The sequence below is a fragment of the Physella acuta genome, unplaced genomic scaffold (assembly GCF_028476545.2).
Source record: "Physella acuta isolate Inbredline_101_S28 unplaced genomic scaffold, ASM2847654v3 ptg000075l, whole genome shotgun sequence".
Classification (NCBI taxonomy): Eukaryota; Metazoa; Mollusca; class Gastropoda; family Physidae; genus Physella; species Physella acuta.
This window is the reverse complement of record NW_026731595.1, coordinates 261,537-282,144: the sequence shown is the minus strand read 5'-3', so window position 1 is coordinate 282,144 and position 20,608 is coordinate 261,537. Positions and strand designations below refer to the sequence as shown.

Sequence of the window (20,608 nt, the reverse complement as noted above, 5' to 3'; positions counted from 1 at the left end):
TGGTGAGGGCGACGGGCTCTCACGTGGGGATACGGGCTCTCACATGGGGATACGGGCTCTCACATGGGGAGACGGGCTCTCACATGGGGTTACGGGCTCTCACATGGGGAGACGGGCTCTCACGTGGGGAGACGGGCTCTCACATGGGGATACGGGCTCTCACATGGGGATACGGGCTCTCACATGGGGAGACGGGCTCTCACATGGGGAGACGGGCTCTCACATGTAAGATGGGCTCTCACGTGGGGAGACGGGCTCTCACATGGGGAGATGGGCTCTCACGTGGAGAGACGGGCTCTCACGTGGGGAGATGGGCTCTCACATGGGGAGACGGGCTCTCACATGGGGAGACGGGCTCTCGCATGGGGAGACGGGCTCTCACATGGGGAGACGGGCTCTCACATGGGGAGACGGGCTCTCACATGGGGAGACGGGCTCTCACATGGGGAGATGGGCTCTCACGTGGGGAGACGGGCTCTCACGTGGGGAGACGGGCTCTCACATGGGGAGATGGGCTCTCACGTGGGGAGACGGGCTCTCACATGGGGAGACGGGCTCTCACATGGGGAGACGGGCTCTCACATGGGGAGACGGGCTCTCACATGGGGAGGTCGCCCGTGCAAACATCTTGTTCGGCAGCCGTGTCAACAACCATGAGATTATTATATTTATATTTAAATAGGGCCACGTAAATTATTTCAAGCCAAGGGCCCCGTTCAAGCTGACTTAAGTCAAGTTAAGTCAACTCAACAAAACCAAAGCCCGTCTAGAGATTTGATTGTGTCGTTTATTTCGTCAGGTCATCTGGAGAAGAGCCTCTGACCCAAATCCGTTAACCATTGGAGGAGAAGTTTACGTTGGCGCCACGCGTTATTCGGCCCAATCAAACCCGCAGGAAAATGAGTGGAAGTTGCTCATTCACGACGTGAGGCCGAGTGACGCCGGGGTTTACGAATGTCAAATCAGCAGTAGGAAAAAATTGATTCACCACGTACTTCTGCGTGTGGACGTGCTGGGTAAGTGTAAGAATAACCTTCATGTCGTCAGTGAGTTAATTTTCCAAGGTCGTTTCTCGTTTTGTCGACTCTGCTGGCCATTGTAATGTCAAGCTACAATGTCTGTAGTGTTTAGCCCTAGGTAGCATTTTCTCTCAAATGAAGGTTGAAGGTTTCAAAGATTATGACCAAGGAAGACTTTCCTAATGTCGAAATTTTCATATGTAGGTACTTTTCAATTTTTGGAACAACATACCTGTGTGAAGAAACATTTTCAAGAATGAAATACGTAAAGAACTATTTTAGAACAATTTTGGACCTCAAGTGTGTTATCGGCCACGAACTGCTATCTGATAGGTTTTTTTTATGAATTTTTTTCAGTACTTTAAATGTTTTAAATTTACAATAGAGTTACATGACTAAAAACTATTGCGCACCTAATGAACGTAATGACGCGTGTCTAATAGTGCGGAATAGTTTGACGAGACAGCCTACTAATTTGGACGAAATTTTAATTAATTCATTAAAAAATTAATTAGGCAGCCGATTAAGACAAGTTTAATGTCATGTTGCATTGTCTACATGTCTTGACACACGTACCATCTAAGAACCGTATCTGTCACTTAGAAGTGCCCGTAATTTCACTCGGCTGTTTCGATCTAGACAGACTGGCGACAGACTGACGACAGACAGAGGAGGTGAGTTAAATAAAAGCTTGTAAAATAAATTCACAAAAAAGTTTCAATAACGTGCTTTTGAGTAATAATGCACTAAAAAGTAGAAAATAAATTCTACACTACTATTTAAATTACTATAAAGAAAAGCGAAGGTCACTTTATTATCTATTGGATAGCTTTACTAATATTTAGGAAGAGACCGACGCTTTTCTTCATAGTAATTTTAATAGTAGTGTATAATTTATTTTCTACTTTTTTAGTGCATTATTACATAAAATCTTGTTACTAAAACGTTTTTATGATTATTTTTAGTAATTTACATGTTATATTTACACTATAGTTGCATGACTAAAAACCTATTGAATGTGATGATGCGTGTCTAATTGCGCGGAATAGTTTGGTGAGACAGCATACTAATTTGGACAAAATTTTAATTCATAAAAATTAATTAGGCAACCAATTAAGTCAAATTTAATGTCATGTTGCATTGTCTTCATGTCTTGTCCCACGTACCAACAACAAACCGTATATATCAGTTAGAAGTACCCGTAATTTCGCTCGTTCATTTCGATCTAGACAGACTGACGACAGACAGACTGTCGACAGAGAGAGTGAGTTAAATAAAAGCTTGTAAAAACCACAACAATCCTCAACAGAAACACAAAAAAGCTACATTTACCTGTTTGTAATAAAATAATAATTAAATAGCTCACACACACACATACACACATATGCACACATTGACAGAAAGACAGACGGACGGTCGGATGTCAAACTGGTCAAAATCACGTGTCAATTTTGTGTACGATTTAAATAAATCCTCTATATTCCGTGTACAATAAAATAGGTAGATCTAGTAGCGAAACTGAACATTTCATTTTGAATTCTTTGCAGAAGTGCAACACTTCTGTATAAGAGCATGTCTTAGTGCAAGTAGGGAGACTTTTAAATTGCTTAACTACATTACCATGGTAACCGATTGTTTCTTTATTGCAGGAAAATCTAGGTCAGAAAACAAGATTTCGAAAGGTTCGTGAATGATATCAGTTTGTAAAATGAAAATTATCTATTGAATTTTGAACTTTCACCTGAAATGTTGGTTTACTGATAAGTAGGCATGGAAATTAATTTTCTCCTTACTCCCACACCACGCGACCACCTTTACAGTAGCTTCTCTACCTTACCACTAACTCTACCATCAAGCTTACTCCCACACCACGCGACCACCTTTACAGTAGCTTCTCTACCTTACCACTAACTCTACCATCAAGCTTACTCCCACACCACGCGACCACCATTACAGTAGCTTCTCTACCTTACCACTAACTCTACCATAAAGCCCATCCTGATCCTGACATCATGTCGTATCAATGTTTTTTTTTGTGTTCACTTGTCACTCAGGTCGTTAGAAATTTAAAAACTGTGTTACTGTGGGAATATTTAACGTGCATAGCTACTGTCAATGTGAAACATTGCGTCCTTTTTTTTTCTTTCTCCAAAGATCCGAAAAACGCTGTCCAGCCAACAGGTGGGTGTACAAAACCTTCCCCTACACAGGCAGAGGGCGACACAACCCCAAATGTTGTCATGGGATTTGAACGTAACACTAATCCTTATCTGCACTAGAGTTCGCTTTAATTTTTGACATAATACGATGATTTGCCAAAAGATGCCGTTTGAAATCAATTGTTCAAGACTTTTCGATAATATAGCGGACGTGATCTTCCCTAAAATTTCAGTAAAAGGGGGGGGGGGGGCATTAGAATTTTTTTTTTAAATAGTAACATTTTAAAATAGTAACATTTTAAAATAGTAACATTTTAAAACAGTAACATTTTTAAACAGTAACATTTTAAAATAGTAACATTTTAAAATAGTAACATTTTAAAATAGTAACATTTTAAAATAGTAACATTTTAAAATAGTAACATTTTAAAATAGTAACATTTTAAAATAGTAACATTTTAAAATAGTAACATTTTAAAATAGTAACATTTTAAAATAGTAACATTTTAAATATCCATATATTTTTGATTAGACAGGACGAACTATCAATTTTGCGCCCCATCTTTAAATTAGGCCTTTATAGCTATTCGCGTTGGGGAAAATGCGCCCCCAACCTCCCTCACTTAGAAAGGACGGGGAGTTTTTTACCAGTCACTTTGCCTTTTTATTTTGGTGTCACACAATTAATATAGAAAACAATTAAATAAGCCAGTAATGCCAATTAGCAGTTAAAATTCTTCATTTCGACTGTGTATAATTCACTAACCTTAACTCATAGCCCCACTTTGGGGCGGCGCCTGTGCAATTTCGATTTTAAATAGGGTCTTGTTTTCGCTCACTTTTAATTAGAAATCTCGTTAGCAAGGGAGATATTTAGATTTTCAAAGTAAATTAATTGTTTGCACCACAAGATCCTAAACAGAATTTTAAAATAATATTATATTATTCTAATAATACACACACACACACATATATATATACATATATATATATATATATATATATATATATATATATATATATATATATATATATATATATATATATATATATATATATATATATATATATATATATATATATATATATATATATATATATATATATATATATATATATATATATATATATATATATATATATATATATATATATATATATATATATATATATATATATATATATATATATATATATATATATATATATATATATATATATATATATATATATATATATATACACATATATATATATACATATATATATACATATATATATACATCTATATATATACATCTATATATATATATATATATATATATATATATATATATATATAATATATATATATATATATATATATATCATATATAAAGCTCAATTCTGTATGTAACATGTAAAAAGTTTGTTTGTCGTTGACATACTTTTATGGATTTAAGTGTTAGACTATTACCGTGCTCATAGTCTACATTTATGAGTTTAAAAATTACTATTGAAAGTGTTGGAAAAAAAAATTTCATTTTTCAAACTGATAATAATAATTGTCGGCATGTTAAATAAACACAATTTTAAAAAAAGAACAAAAATTCTAATTATGTCTGAAAATTATTTATATTTAGTCAGTTAGCACTTACTTCCCTTTGATAAGTTAGGAAAACACAATTACTTCCCTTTATAAAACATTGCATTAGTGGAAAAGAATTTACTTTTTATTACTTTGCTTTGGTGTTGGGAAAAAATAATTACATAATTACATAATTAGCGGGGATTGAGTAAGTGCTAACTGACTAAATATAAATAATTTTCAGACATAATTAGAATTTTTGTAAAAGATGATATTTTTTTAAAAATTGTATTTAATGAACATGCAGACAATTATTACTATCAGTTTGAAAAATGAAAATTATTTCCCAACACTTTCAATAGTAATTTTTTAACTCATAAATGTAGACTATGAGTATGATAATAATCTAACACTTAAATCCATCTAAGTATGTCCACGACAAACAAACTTTTTAAATGTTACATACAGAATTGAGCTTTATACTAGCCGTCCCGGCCAGGCCCTGCTCTGGCTTCTGTGAAAAACCTTTCTGTTAAAGACCATTACCTGTGTGTTTAGTAATCATCATAAACCCGGCATTACCCATCCAAACCACAACCAACCAAAACAACAAAACGCAAACATAACGCTAACACAATTACAAATACAAACAAAAACAAAAACCTAACAACAAACCCAACCACAATCACAAACACCAATACAAACACAAAGAAAAAACAAACAAAAAAGCAAACGAAAACAAAAACCTAACAACAAACTTAACCACAACCACAAATACCTATACGCACACAAAGAAAAAAACACAAGCGAAAAAGCAAACGAAAACAAACCAAATCCAAACGCAAAACCAACCACAAACACAAATACAAACACAAACCCAAAGAAAAAAACACAAACGAAAACGAAAAAAGAAAGAACAAAAACGAACCAAATCAAAACGCAACCACTAACGCAAACCCAACCTAAACACAAAGAAAACACTAACGCGAACATAAACGCAAAGTGCTCACAGTCTAGCCCGGGGCAGAATCGCCTGTTTCAGCTTAATAATCGACTATAGTACCCCAACTTATTCATAGCCTTTTGCACTCACTTAAACGAACGTAGGTGCCAAACCAAACCAAATGAACAATTATAATACTCCAAGCTTATTCGTAAAATACCTACAACATTTATTATTTATATTTAGTCAGTTAGCACTTACTTCCCTTTGATAAGTTAGGAAAACACAATTACTTCCCTTTATAAAACATTGCATTAGTGGAAAAGAATTTACTTTTTATTACTTTGTTTTGGTGTTGGGAAAAAAATAATTACATAATTAGCGGGGATTGATCAAGTGCAAATGTTGTAGGTATTTTACGGTTAAGCTTGGAGTATTATAATTGTTCATTAAATTGAAACAGGCGCGTCCGCCGGCGCCCCACCAGGGTTCAATTTGGCGCTCTGGGCAATGCTGTGAGCGCTATGGTGCATACTTTTGCTTTAAACAGTGCGATAGAGTATGGATAAAAAAGGTTACTATGGTCTTTAAGTGAATCGAATCCGGACGTCCTCTGGTGCACAGACAGGGTGCTATTTGAGGCCCCGGGCCTCCCGTATTCGGTTTGGCGCCTACGTTCGTTTAAGTGAGTGCAAAAGACTATGAATAAATTGGGGTACTATAGTCGTTTATTAAGCTGAAACAGGCGATTCCGCCCCGGGCTAGACTGTGAGCACTTTGCGTTTATGTACGCGTTAGTGTTTTCTATGTGTTTAGGTTGGGTTTGCGTTAGTGGTTGCGTTTTGGTTCGTTTTTGTTCTTTCTTTTTTCGTTTTCGTTTGTGTTTTTTCTTTGGGTTTGTATTTGTGTTTGTGGTAGGTTTTGCGTTTGGATTTGGTTTGTTTTCGTTTGCTTTTTCATTTGTTTTTTCTTTGGGTTTGTGTTTGTGGTTAGTTTTGCGTTTGGATTTTGTTTGTTTTCGTTTTTTTTCTTTGTGTTCGTATTGGTGTTTGTGGTTGTGGTTGGGTTTGTTGTTAGGTTTTTGTTTTCGTTTGCTTTTTTGTTTGTTTTTTCTTTGTGTTTGTATTGGTGTTTGTGGTTGTGGTTGGGTTTGTTGTCAGATTTTTGTTTTCGTTTGTATTTGTAATTGTGTTAGCGTTATGTTTGCGTTTTACTGTTTAGGTTTTGGTTGGTTGTGCTTTGGGTGGGCAATGCCGGGTTTATGATGATTAATAAACACACAGGGAATGGTCTTTAACAGAAAGGTTTATCACAGAAGCCAGAGCAGGGCCTGGCCGGGACGGCTAATATATATATATATATATATATATATATATATATATATATATATATATATATATATATATATATATATATATATATATATATATATATATATATATATGAAAACTATCAAAATTTCATGTGATTTTTGTGCAAGATTACAATACTTCTCTTTACTCTGTTTGCGAGAAAGTAAAAATATTTGCGCACTAACGGATATTACCGAGTTGACAAGAATCCTTCCATCATTATTATTGACATTGTTTAAAAAAACTTTTTTTTTTAGATTTTGCAATCAAAGCGACCGAAAATATAATAAAAATAAATATACTTAAGCCCAAAAATAATTCAGAAATTTTAAATATACAATCGATGTTATAGAAAGTGATCCAGTTATAAAGTATTATGCTTATTATTAGCATTGTCTCTTGGGGTTTAAGCTAAGAATTTGGGATAAGGTGTCGGTTTAATTTAAACCTTGGACTTTACTAAGGTTTTTAAAAATCTTTAAAATTGTAAACAAAAGAAAATATTTCAGGTATTTTTATGTCCGGCTCAAAATTTGTAGAAAAAGGGGACATAATTCATCTAATCTGTAACTCAAGTGGAATTGATTCGAGCCCAGATAGTTTGGATTGGTTTAAAGACGGGATCAAGATTTCACCGGATGGTGTCCGGCAAATTAAAATGGATAAATTCTACGTGCCTTCTACTCGTACACTGGTCAGCGTGCTGGACATTGAACACAGTCAGATGGACGATGCAGGCACATATGTCTGTCGCAGTAGCAACCTGTCTATCACAAGCATTAGAGTTCATGTTCTAAATGGTAAGCACCTGGCTCTTTTTCGACATGTTTCAATAGTTTTACATTTATTGTAGTTTGTGATAGAATAGCTCATTCTTATTTATTTATTGTTATTTATTTATTTATTTTGAAAAAAAAATACATACGGGTAAAAAGTTCCCAGAAAATAGTTTATGATAATACAATATTATCAAACTTTGATATTTAAGTGAAATCGGAAATATTTCCAGAAAGCACAAATGTTGATGGAAATGTACGTACAAAATCTTTTATTTAAAATTTTGTCCACGGTAGTCAAGCTGTCAGTATTTTAGAAACTGGGAGTTGACTGAAGTTGACTGAAGTCAATCCAAATTTTAAAATAATCACTGTATGAGATATCCTAATATATAAAAGCCCATGTGCGCACTTCTCTCTCTCTCTCTGTCCGCAAAATATTTTCGCAGGGTATCACATCAGAATCTTCAGCGATATATGGAGAACTTGATACTACGGACTTTTGTTGAAAATAATATGGTAGATGTTTTAAATGTATAAGGGGTCATCCATAAATGACGTCACACTCGTAGGGAGGAGGGGGGGGGGGCCGTAATTTTGTGACGATGTTTGATGAGGGGGAGGGGGGGGGGGGGGTTTCAGATGGGCCTACGCCACACTTTTGCGTTATAAAAAAACAATGTTAGAAAACGAATTTTAGACGTTATTTCGCGTTTTAGATAACTGTTTTAATAAATTGTAATAGGTTAGACAAGATTTTAGAAAAATATCGATGTTTTTAAAAAATTCAACTGCAATTTTGAGGGGGGGGGGGGTTGTAGTTGTAGGTTGAGGTGTGACGTCATTTTAGGGGGGGGGGTTCTGGCTTTTTGTGACTACGTGTGACCAGTGGCGGAACTAGAAAAAATGGGCCACCCCGCAAAAAACATTTTTGGGCCCCCCATATATATATATATTATATTATATATATATATATATATATATATATATATATATATATATATATATATATATATATATATATATATATATATATATATATATATATATATATATATATATATATATATAAAACAAGGTTCGCTCTCAATTAAAAAAAAATTACATCTGGTACACGAATAAATCAGAGGTTTTCCAACACACGAGCTGGCCCCTTTCTAAATCTAGTCCAACACACCAAACTGAGGCTTTCATCAAAACGTTACTAACCGTGTGCCCTGTTTTCCAGAAGTTGAATTAAATCTTAACAATGTCGGCAGTTCATTTCTTGGATCTTAGGGCGCGGGTTTGTCCACACTACCAACTAGACACGCCAAGGCATGCTGTAAATCCCTCTGCGACGGCCCAGGTGTCAGGGGAGTCACGGGGCTCTTGGAGCTACCGGTTACATTACTGCACGGGTGATGGGTGTGACACATTGTTTCTTCCGGCAGAGCTCCCCCCCCCCCCTCCCCTCCCCCGAAAACAGTCTACCCTGGAAGAAACATTGGTGCGACACCTAATTAGATTTAGTCATCGAGTGTTGTAGCGAGACTTATTCCTAGTGTTGTGGGAACTTTTAAACGACTGTCTGTAGGGGCCAACTTGCTCATATGTGATGCGCTCAGGATGACACTGACGCCGGTTGTATTCAAGTAGTAACCTCATCCACTTATGCAGTATCACGGGGCGCTAAATCACATATTTCCGTTAGGAGTCCCCACTCAAATATGTACAAATGTTAGGCCTATGACAGAAACCTTTGCGGGGCTGTACTCAACAGCTTCCCAAGTTTTCATGGCGATTGGGTGAATGATGCAGTAATGCATAATAATATTAGAGAGAAAAATGTTTTTCACTTGTACAACTGTATGTGGCCAGGTCACGCGTTGGATAACCTTCTGATTTAGGGGAGGGGGGGATTAACAAAAAGCCAGACCCTCACACACCCCCACCTCAATGACTATTAATAATGTTCAATTAATTCTAAACGTTCTAATTAATTTCTAAATAATTATATAAAAAATAATCTTACCTGCCCTGTTTTGTGAATTAGATTTGCCTAATACTATGAAAGTAAATTAATATGTGTTGACTAGATCTAGTGCTGTCTAGTGTCTGACAAAATGTGCTGAAGTGGTGAATCGTACGGTTAGGAAGTAGTTCATAAACGATACATTTATCTCCTCGATACTTGTGAGGTTGAGAAAGAGGGATGGGATAGGGGTCGGCTCGGGAAAAAAACTTGAAAGGGACAACAAAACGCCTTGATCTATGTACGTCAGCATCGCCCATTGTAAAACTTACTCAGGGGAGATAATTTGAAGTATAGGCCTTAAAAGTTTACTATATTTCTTGTAAAATCAAAAACAAGTAAACGTATATAAAACTGAAGTTTCTAGTATTATATTATTTTTTAAAAATTATTTGTACGATACAAGATAGTACAGGATACAAATTCAACCACTATCACAAACATATATTAACATTGAAAAATGTACAATGGATTTCGGGTCCCCTACCAATGCCGCGAATAAGCACCGCGCATCATGATAGTATTGAAAGCCCACTTCATATGTAGCGGCTTTTCGTGCTATGGACTTTGTTTTTTTTTTTAAAAAGAATTTTGCCGGCGACAGCGTGTGTTTGATTGTAGGGAAATAGAACTCGGCCTTGACGATGGTTAAAAAATACAACTATAAATAACTGTTTTAAATATGTAAAGAATTTGTCGACAATTTTTTAACCCCCTTTTTGGTCCCCATCCCCTGCCCCATCCGCCACTGTATACTTTGGAGGATCGGTCAAACAGTTACGTGTCCTCTATTTAGCTATCAAAGGGAGGGGGGGGGGGGGGCAACGAGTCAAAGAAGTCATTCAAAATTTGAAGAGTAATGTAATGGATTTTATCTTTTGCGGAAGAGCGTGGTACAGTACAGTAGTTCATAGACGGTTTGTTAATCTACGCATTACATCTTACTGTAAGAGTAAGGGTGTGGTGAGGGGTAGAGGTGAGGGATAGGGGAGAGGAGAGAGTTGGGAAGGTTCATTGGAAGGGGACAAGAAAGTGCCGATAAACATCTACATCAATAGTGCCGACTTTATCCGGTCGTCTAGAGCACCAGGATAGTCGCCGACTCGCCGGTCGCCGCAACATTTCCCCAGCCCGATTTCAAAGCGTGCCGGCAAAGTCAAATTTCAAATGCTTCGCTGAAGGGAAATAACTTATACTTTTACAAGTTTATTGATACAGTTGTTAAAGTAAAAATGAACGCAATTATAAATGTATGAGATCGAAATAAATAATTATATTTTTTGTAGAATTCAGGCCAGTAGTTTAAACACATAATCATAGATATGTGTTTTAATAATGTAAACAATATAACAATGTTTTTACTTTCTCGTATATACGAAGTATAGAGAAAGTCTTGTAATCGTGCACAAAAATCACATTAAATTTTACACTGTAGTTTGTGTAATGGATTTTATCTTTTGCGGAAGAGCGTGGTATAGTGACTGTAAAATAAAGATAATCGTACCGCAGCTACAGTGTTTTTCTTTTACAAACCAAATATTAAGGCAAAAATTAAATTCAAAATTAAAAAAAAAAAAAATTTGGTCAGCCGTGGGCCCCTAAACGGCCTCCCCCCCCCCCCCCCCCCCGCGCATTGCGGGGTCTGGCGGGACTGTAGTTCCGCCCCTGTTCATCAGGTAAATGAACAACTACTGACTAGTGTTTTTAACAAAATGTGCAGAAGTGGTCAGTTTACAGTTCATAGACGGTTCGTTAATCTATGCATTACATCTTATTGTAAGAGTAAGGGTGTGGTGAGGGGTAGAAGTGAGGGGTAGGGGGGAGGGGGGGGGGAGAGAGTTGGGAAGGGAAGGGGACAAGAAAGCGCCGATAAACATCTACATCAATAGTGCCGACTTTTTCCGATCGTCTAGAAGACCAGGATAGTCGCCTCGCCGCAACATTTCCCCAGCCCGATTTCAAAGCGTACCGGCAGATGCTTCGTCTTTGAAGTTGTCTATATGTCTGGCGGTCTCTCGAGCTATAGTCAGTGCATTTTTCTCAAAGACGTTTGCCGACTATCGTGTTTGTTTGTAACTGTAGAAGAAAGATAACTCGACCTCCACCTAATTTATTTATTTTTTTTTTTTTTAATAATTTAGCCAGGATTTTTGGGCCCCCAATTGGTCTGGGCCCCCCCGCATTGCGGGGTCTGGCGGCACTGTAGTTCCGCCCCTGCGTGTGACGGAGGGGAGGGGGGGAGGTAGAAATCGTCAAAAAAGCGTGACGTCATTTATGGATGACCTCTAACCAACATTTTATTTAAAGAAGAAGAATAAAAGATAAAGGCATATTCGAATGTAGAAAAACAGTTTTAATTATGCAACAGGAAAAGTGTTTATAGTTGTGAAAAAGAATCCATGAAACAATGACGTCACTAATGTTTATACATTAAATAATGACGTCATCTGCCGAGTTTAGAATAAAAAGAAATGAACTATTTCATTCAAATTTTATTTAGATCTACGTACGCTATGAAAGTATACAATACAATTTTTCCTATCTAAACTTATAGAATTTATTTTATTTATTTGGATTCTAGATCTAGAAATTCTAGATCTAGGCTAGATCTAAATCTACGCAAAACTAGACGTAGACGCTAAGATCTAGATTTAGACTCTATCTACTCTAGAATCTATTCCAAAAACATTTGTCTTTCATTCTCCGTTGTTTATAAGGTGCCTAAATAGCTGAGATGATAGTGTACTTAATACCAAGACACACCACGTCAAACTTAATTTTTTTTATATGTGAATCTTCCGATTTTAGACTATAAAGAAAGGAACTACTTCATTCAAATTTGATTTAGATCTAGATCTATAGATCTACTCATCAAGACGTACGCTATGAAATATATACAATTTTATCGGTCAAACTAATACAAATTACTTAAAAACATTATAATGACCTTTGAATAGCCAGATTTTTAACGGAATCATTTAAGTCACTTAATCAGTGTGTACCTGTGTTATGTTAAATGTGTCAGATTTTTAGCTAATTAAATATTTCTTTGCTTTGTCACTAATATCATTCAGCGTGTAGTAAAGCACACTGTGTTTTGACCAATAACTATTTCATAAATTATTTTTCTCAAACAAGTACAACATTTTAAAATATATAGGCCTATAATTCACGTAAAACGGGTACCGATGGCTAGTAATACTTATAAATGAAATATCGTCTGCTTAACCTAAACTGTTTTAAAGTTGTCGTGTTTCCACTTCAAGTAGACGAAAATTGTTCAAAATTGTTTTTTTTAAACACATGAGCGTACAATTGAATGCTTCTATATAAAATTTCGTACTACTACTTTAAACAGTACTAAAGTTATCATTTTTGAAAAACAGGCATTTGAGTAAGTACCATATCCTGTTTCCGGAAACCGCTCAAAATAAAAATGAAACTACATATATGTATACATATATATATATATATATATATATATATATATATATATATATATATATATATATATATATATATATATATATATATATACATATATATACATATATGTATATGTATATATACATATATGTATATATACATATATGTATATATACATATATGTATATATACATATATGTATATATATATATATGTATATGTATATATATGTATAAATAAATATATATATATATATATATATATATATATATATATATATATATATATATATATATATATATATATATATATATATATATACATATATATATATATATATACATATACATATATATATATATATATATATATATATATATATATATATATATATATATATATATATATATATATATATATATATATATAGGCCTATATATATAATTTTTGTTTGTTTGTTTGTTTGTATGTTTGTATTTTTGTTTGTTTGTTTATTTATCTAATTAATTAATTTTAATTAATTTATTAATTTATTTATATAATTTTGTCAAGCTAACCGAAACGGTACTCAAGTTATCGTGTTTACATACATACAGAGAGAGAGAGACAGAGAGGGAGAGACATGCCGAAAAAAAACTGCAAAACAATTTATTTTTTTAAACTAACAAGGCGTTTACACTTTAGGCATGTCCTATACTAAACTTGACCACTTTTTTCACTTTCAGCGGGATCAAGCAATGTACGCAGAGGTAAGGATTCCAACAGATATCCTCTTTAAATTAACTTTTAGTGAATATTGTAAGTGTGTCAATCTCTGAAACTAAAAGTATTAACTTTTCCATGTACTTGCCGCACAGTTACACAACTCCATGGAATGTAAGGATGTGTGTACATGAGTGTCTGACCAACAGATTGTTGTTATATATATATATATATATATATATATATATATATATATATATATATATATATATATATATATATATATATATATATATATATATATATGCTTTGTCGGGGGAGGATGTGTCTAAAACCCAAAATATCAAACTACCCCTAAGAACTACCTTACTATCGGGCGCCAGTGCAAGACTTGCTAAACCCAGACTGGTTAAACCCAGACTGGTTAAACCCAGACTGGTTAAACCCAGACTGGTTAAACCCAGACTGGTTAAACCCAGACTGGTTAAACCCAGACTGGTTAAACCCAGACTGGTTAAACCCTTAACCTTAGTCTAACACAAAGAAAAGCAAAAGATAATCAGCTGATCATCTATTGTATTTAGGGTATATTATGCTCCGGTTTTTTTTTTTGTCTATTTTTTATAATTTTAGATCTGAATCTTTTTGAATACGTTTGTCATGTTTGGCACATGAAATTAAGTATTAAATAGAAAAAAAAAGGTGGAAAACAATTTTTGTTGTCATAGAAACTCGAAAAAACCTCCGCCTTTTTTTTATGTTGAACATCTCCGACACAATTAAGTCAATGTATCAACTGGTTATGTGCCATTGAGGCCATTGACTCCCATTTCAGCCTGCTTTTCTTTTTGGATTACTTCCATAGCCTTTGTCCAACCAAGAACAAACTACAAGGCAGCAGTCGTTTGTGTAACAACAGTAATATCCCTTGTTGTTGTGGGTTCGTTTTGATACAAGAACACGAGCAATAGTAGTAACTTTAAACCATAAACTTTATTTACACTTTATACAGTGAAATGATAAATCCATAGTAAATCCATAGTAGAAGATAAACAACTGGTACAAGTACAATCACGAATCAAAGTGACGTGGTGACATCCTACTTCATATTCACAGCCACAATCCAAGCCCCCTTTCGTTCACCTTTCGCTCCCTTTTCATACGGTCCATTATCTCCCCTTACGTCAATGAGCGATCTCACCCAAAAGCATGGAAAAATACATGACAAGTCGCTCAGACAGTCCTTCCGCTAGCCAGGTACTCTACATTCATGCAACTTCATGTAAAACACAATATAATAAAGATACCTAATAATACAGTCTGTGACAGTTTGATTTTGGAGTTGTCTCTCTTAGAAGAATGGCTGTCCCCAGCTAACGAGCCTCATCTGCACGAGGTTTCGAACTCGAGACTCTGCGGTTTAGCAACCATGAGCTTTACCGATTCCATCACGCCGAACCCAGGGACATAGAAAACGTCGATTTTTTGCACGATTGCAATGTTTTCTCTATATTTTGTATACGAGAAAGCAAAATAGAAATATTAGCCGAATTGTGACAAATGATAGTCCCACCTTTAAAAAAAAGCCAGCAATTTAAATTTTCTCTTCATATCGCATCAGATCGCGTCACGCAGTGGTAACTAAAATATTTTTTAAAATACTACTGTAAAGGGTCTACAATGTGAACTAGATCTCACTCACAAGCATTCAGACAACCTGTATTATAGGCTAACCCTAGCAATCAATGAAAACATTCCTAACCGTCTTTAAATTATGTTATGACAAGCCATTTTAATTACCAAAGGCCAAAAACATGGAAAAACTTCAAAACTCCCCCACCCCCTATAATGTTAACAAAACAGGCTGGAAAATGTGAGTGTATGTGGGAGCCGTCTAGCAGCTGACAAAAGGCGCTTTAATCTAAATTTATAGAAAAAATGTGTAGACCTACTGATCCGGCTCATGTTTCAAATAGTGTTATCTGAATCAAATAGGGTTATCTGAATCAAATAGTGTTAGCTGAATCAAATTTTCGTATAATTATGATTTTTAAAAGATACGTTATTATCAAGCACGATTTTAAAGGCACTCTAGTTATAATATCAGGGGTGTAACAAGTTTATCCTAGATTTATACTCTTCGAGTAATAGAAGTTGTAAAGTAAATATTATTCTCCTGTATATTTCGCCATTTAAACCTACAACTTTTATTTTCATTAAACTTCTTCTTCTTCTTCCTTCTTAATTTTTTGTGTTGAAAGGGAACGAGATTTATCTGCCAGTGGGTTTGAACTCGAGATTTTTTTTCGAATTTATCAACCATGAGCTTTTTGCCGACTCGACCACGCCTCCAACACAATTAAGGATACGTGTCAACTGGTTATGCGCCATTGAGGTCATTGACTCCGATTTCAGCCTGCTTTTCTTTTTGGATTTGCTTCCATAGCCTTTGTCTAACCAAGAACAAACTACAAGGCAGCAGTTGTTTAATTTTGGAGTTGTCTCGCCTAGAAGAGTGGCTGTCCCCAGCTAACGAGCCTCATCTGCCCGAAGGTTCGAACTCGAAACGTTTCGGTTAAGCAACCATGAGCTTTACCGACTCGACCACGCCGACCCCAATTTGAATCACTCCTACCTAAACGGGATTGTGTAAACAATTAGATGCCAAGGTCGCTAGACCAATTGATCTTTTGTGTGTCAACTTGGTGTGCTGCTAGTATTCAAATATAATTAAATTTAAATATAAATTTATGAATGTTCCACGTAGGTTGATTTGAGATATTTTTTTGTTCAGGTACTTGGGCGACAGACAAGGCAAATGTTGGACCACATCAGCAGCACAACTCGGCCATTCAAATGTTGGACCAGTACAACACTCTGATCTTTGGAATATTGCTCTACTTGGTTTTAAGAACGTTTGAGTCCTTGAATCTTGTGTAACCCTACGCAGGGATACCCTAATTGATTCAATACTTCCACTTGCTGGAATAGTTTCATGCAAAGCACGCGCAATCAGAAGAAAAGCACGCGCAATCAGAAGAAAAGCACGTGCAATCAGAAGAATGCTGCAATTATCTCTACATGTTTACTCCAGATTTTAATCTTTGAGACCAATTGATGATTAACGGCTAAATGTTGATTTTTATAAAAATAAGGGATTGAGACATGATTGTTGGCTGAATATTGATATTTTTTTCAACGGATGGAGACATGATTGATGCTGACGAATGCTGATGATGACGAATGTTGATGATGACAAATGTTGATGATAACTGAATGTTGATGATGACGAATGCTGATGATGACTGAATGTTGATGATGACGAATGTTGATGCTGACGAATGTTGATGATGACGAATGTTGATGATGACGAATGCTGATGATGACGAATATATCTATGTAAGCCCTGCTGGGGGGGGGGGGAGAGGGGGGGTTACTAAAAATCTACCCTTCTAGGAGTATTTTAACTACTGTCCGGTCAGTGCAAGTCCGGCTAAACCCAGACTGGTTAATAACCTAACCTTAGTCTAGAATAAACACACAAAAACTTGTAACAGTTTATACAGAATTTATTGCATGAATTAAATTGGAACCAAAAAAAAGAATGTAAATAAAAACAAGATCTACATCAATCCCAGGCCAAAAACAGAGTAGCTTTTTAACGTGATATACAAAACAATATACACCAAACACGACTAAACAAAACACAATGGGACAAAACACGACTAAACAAAACACAACGGGACAAAACACGACTAAACAAAACACCCAGCCAAGTTGCACAAGCAACCTCACTTCACGCATGAGGTGCGCCACGCACCCACACAGAAGCTGACCCGATCTACATTTCGCCTCGGGTCAAAAAGAAAGAAATTATCCAAGCGGTCAGTTTTTATACTGACCGCTTCGGGCGGAAGGGGAAACCCCGTAGCCGCTGTTCAGTGGACCATTCACGCACAGACTCGCACAAAAAAAGATAATACAAAATAAATCGTCCATTCACCCGCTCACATCTATCTTGACCAACATGATGACCCGGATGTCATCTACTAAGTGTCGTCCCCCCCCCCCCTCTCGCCTAACGACATGCCTACCCTTGACGACCAAAAGGTGGAACATATATAAAAAGATGATCCATGTGCACGGAGGCTACTTTGTTGGGCAAAAACTAAACAATCAAAAGAAGAGAGAAGCCTAACATTAGTACTAGATATGAGTACTACGTAGTTTTAGTATAGTTATTAATAGTTAATGTCTAACCTTCATCTAGATCTGTATGCCTAGGGTTGGTTATAAACCTGGTTTGAACACCATTTTCTAAAAATATTTTTAAAGCAACATATAAAGAAAATAGTTTAGGGATCAGACCCCTGACACAGATCTCTATTTTCTTACAATACAAAATTAAATCGTCAGCTTAGTTTACCCAACCCCAGTGGCGTAGCGAGGTCGGGTGTCACTCGGTGCGGCCCTTAATGGTGTCACCCCCAGTAAGATATATATATATATATATATATATATATATATATATATATATATATATATATATATACTAGGCTTAGCTTAGGTTTTCAAAAAACTTTTGAGAATTTGAATGATTAAATAACTGGTGATTGGCTGAAATGTGGAGTGCTTAGGCCCTAAGCTTAAACAGTTGGAGTGCTTTCATGTCATGCAAGCATTAGAGGAGTATTCGCACAGTTATTACTCGCAGGTTATTAGAACTGCAGAGGCTTCCTTAATAGTATAAATATAATATTATATTAAATTCACTTTCGCAATTAATTTTTACAATTTCAGTACAATAAATAACTTAATTTATAAAGAAATATCTATTTTAACGAATGCTATACTTTGTGTCTTTTGTTTTTTCTTAAAAATAGTAAAAATAAATTATTTTAAAATTATTATTTACAAAGTTACCTCCCCTGTACATATACCAAATGACGTAGTCTTTGTTTACTTTTTCACCCTAAGGTTTTTCCGACGGGAATAATTTTTTTTGTTACCCTCCAGGGTAGGTCTACGACCTCACAAAATATTAGGGGGATCGTTTGTCAATTTATATATATATATATATATATATATATATATATATATATATATATATATATATATATATATATATATATATATATATATATATATATATATATATATATATAAGGATAATTTTAATCGCGGTCATTTCTTAGCCCTCGTGGAGGGCTTTCAGTCATTTTAACAGTTTTTCCATACGGCCTAGCCATTTACCTAGGTCCATGCAAAAAATTAGTTGGATGTACAGACTGTAAGTGCCCTAAAATATGTGTTGCAATTACCCTCTGTTTTTCCCATAAATTACAAAGATTATATAGGGAAATACGACTGGTCAGTTTTGACGACTTTGCAGAATTTTACCGAATATGACGAGTTTTTTTCTGAAACCCCTAGGTGTTTTTCTACCACCTCACAAATATCAAGGGGGGGTCGTTCGGCTAAAGTTTTTTTCGTAATATAGCTCATATAAGGCGCCGGTCAGTCGAGGTCAGTTTTGACCCTCTCTTCGTGAACTTTCCAGCCATACAGCACCGGCCCCCGTGTTCTATTGCCCGATGACAGGAGCCTGCCAACCAAATTTGAAGCGTCTGTGGCGCCGGGAGCGACCACTTTGCTTATATATATATATATATATATATATATATATATATATATATATATATATATATATATATATATATATATATATATATATAAGTATGTATATACGCATGTGTATATGTATGCACATTTTTTATGTATTTAATTTTTTTACCCCCCCCCCCCCATACATGGATTAACACATAAGTTATTACGATTCTCAACCAAAACGTTTCCCTCAGGCATATTATGCAACATTGAGTTAATGTAACTTCCCTCCACTCCCCCCCCCCCCCCCCCCCTTTTTTTTTTCTCTATCATTGGCAGGTTTACGTCATGGTGTCGCCCCCTAAATTGTTTCAGCATGTGCGGTCCGCATCCCACCCCCACTACGCCTCTGCCCATCCCATCTTAGTTAACCCATCCCGTCTAGATCTACATTTTTTTTCCCTAAAGACATATCCTAAAGACATATCCTAAAGACATATCCCATTAATATCCTACTCTGGTGGAAATTGGTAAAATAATCTTCCTAATAAAATAAAAATTACCTGTATTTGAAAAAATACTTAAAACAAAACTTTAAAAAACAACTATTTCATGATCTTTTAAGCTTAAATTTAAACTGAGTCATCGCATCATTTATCTATTCTATAAATAGTATTATCATTCTAGTTAACTAGGTGATATAAATATAAATATGTTAATATTATTTCTTTATTCCATATATAATTACTGCCTATGTCTATAATATTTCATTTAAATGTCGTTACTGTTTTTCTTTCTTAAATAACGACCAGGGGCGTAGCGAATGGGGGGGGGGGGGGGGGCAGGGGAGTACATATGTCCCCGGGCGCCGCTCTAGGGGGCGCCAAAATGGGTTGAACAAAAATTAAAAGCTCATTTTATCTGAAAGTTTGTCCCCGGGCGCCGGGAAGGGTCGCTACGCATCTGATAACGACCAATGTGTAAAATGGCCTCCATGCCTAGGGCTGTAACAGTTTCAAAATAAAGTTTATTATTATATCGTA

The 20,608-nt window shown here is 35.4% G+C and overlaps 1 protein-coding gene across 5 annotated transcripts in view; it reads left to right on the top strand.

Moving 5' to 3' along the window:
- LOC131953199 (kin of IRRE-like protein 2) overlaps positions 1-17,120 on the top strand; it is a 36,845-nt gene extending 19,725 nt beyond the window's left edge. For all 5 annotated transcript variants that reach the window (XM_059316280.1, XM_059316306.1, XM_059316271.1 and 2 more), the window contains 6 exons: positions 800-1,016; positions 2,669-2,701; positions 3,174-3,200; positions 7,550-7,840; positions 13,982-14,005; positions 16,753-17,120. In XM_059316280.1, coding sequence (XP_059172263.1) covers positions 800-1,016; positions 2,669-2,701; positions 3,174-3,200; positions 7,550-7,840; positions 13,982-14,005; positions 16,753-16,898 — 738 coding nt within the window. In that variant the 3' untranslated portion in view covers positions 16,899-17,120. The remainder of the gene's footprint in view (positions 1-799; positions 1,017-2,668; positions 2,702-3,173; positions 3,201-7,549; positions 7,841-13,981; positions 14,006-16,752) is intronic.
- The last annotated feature ends 3,488 nt before the right edge of the window (positions 17,121-20,608 follow it).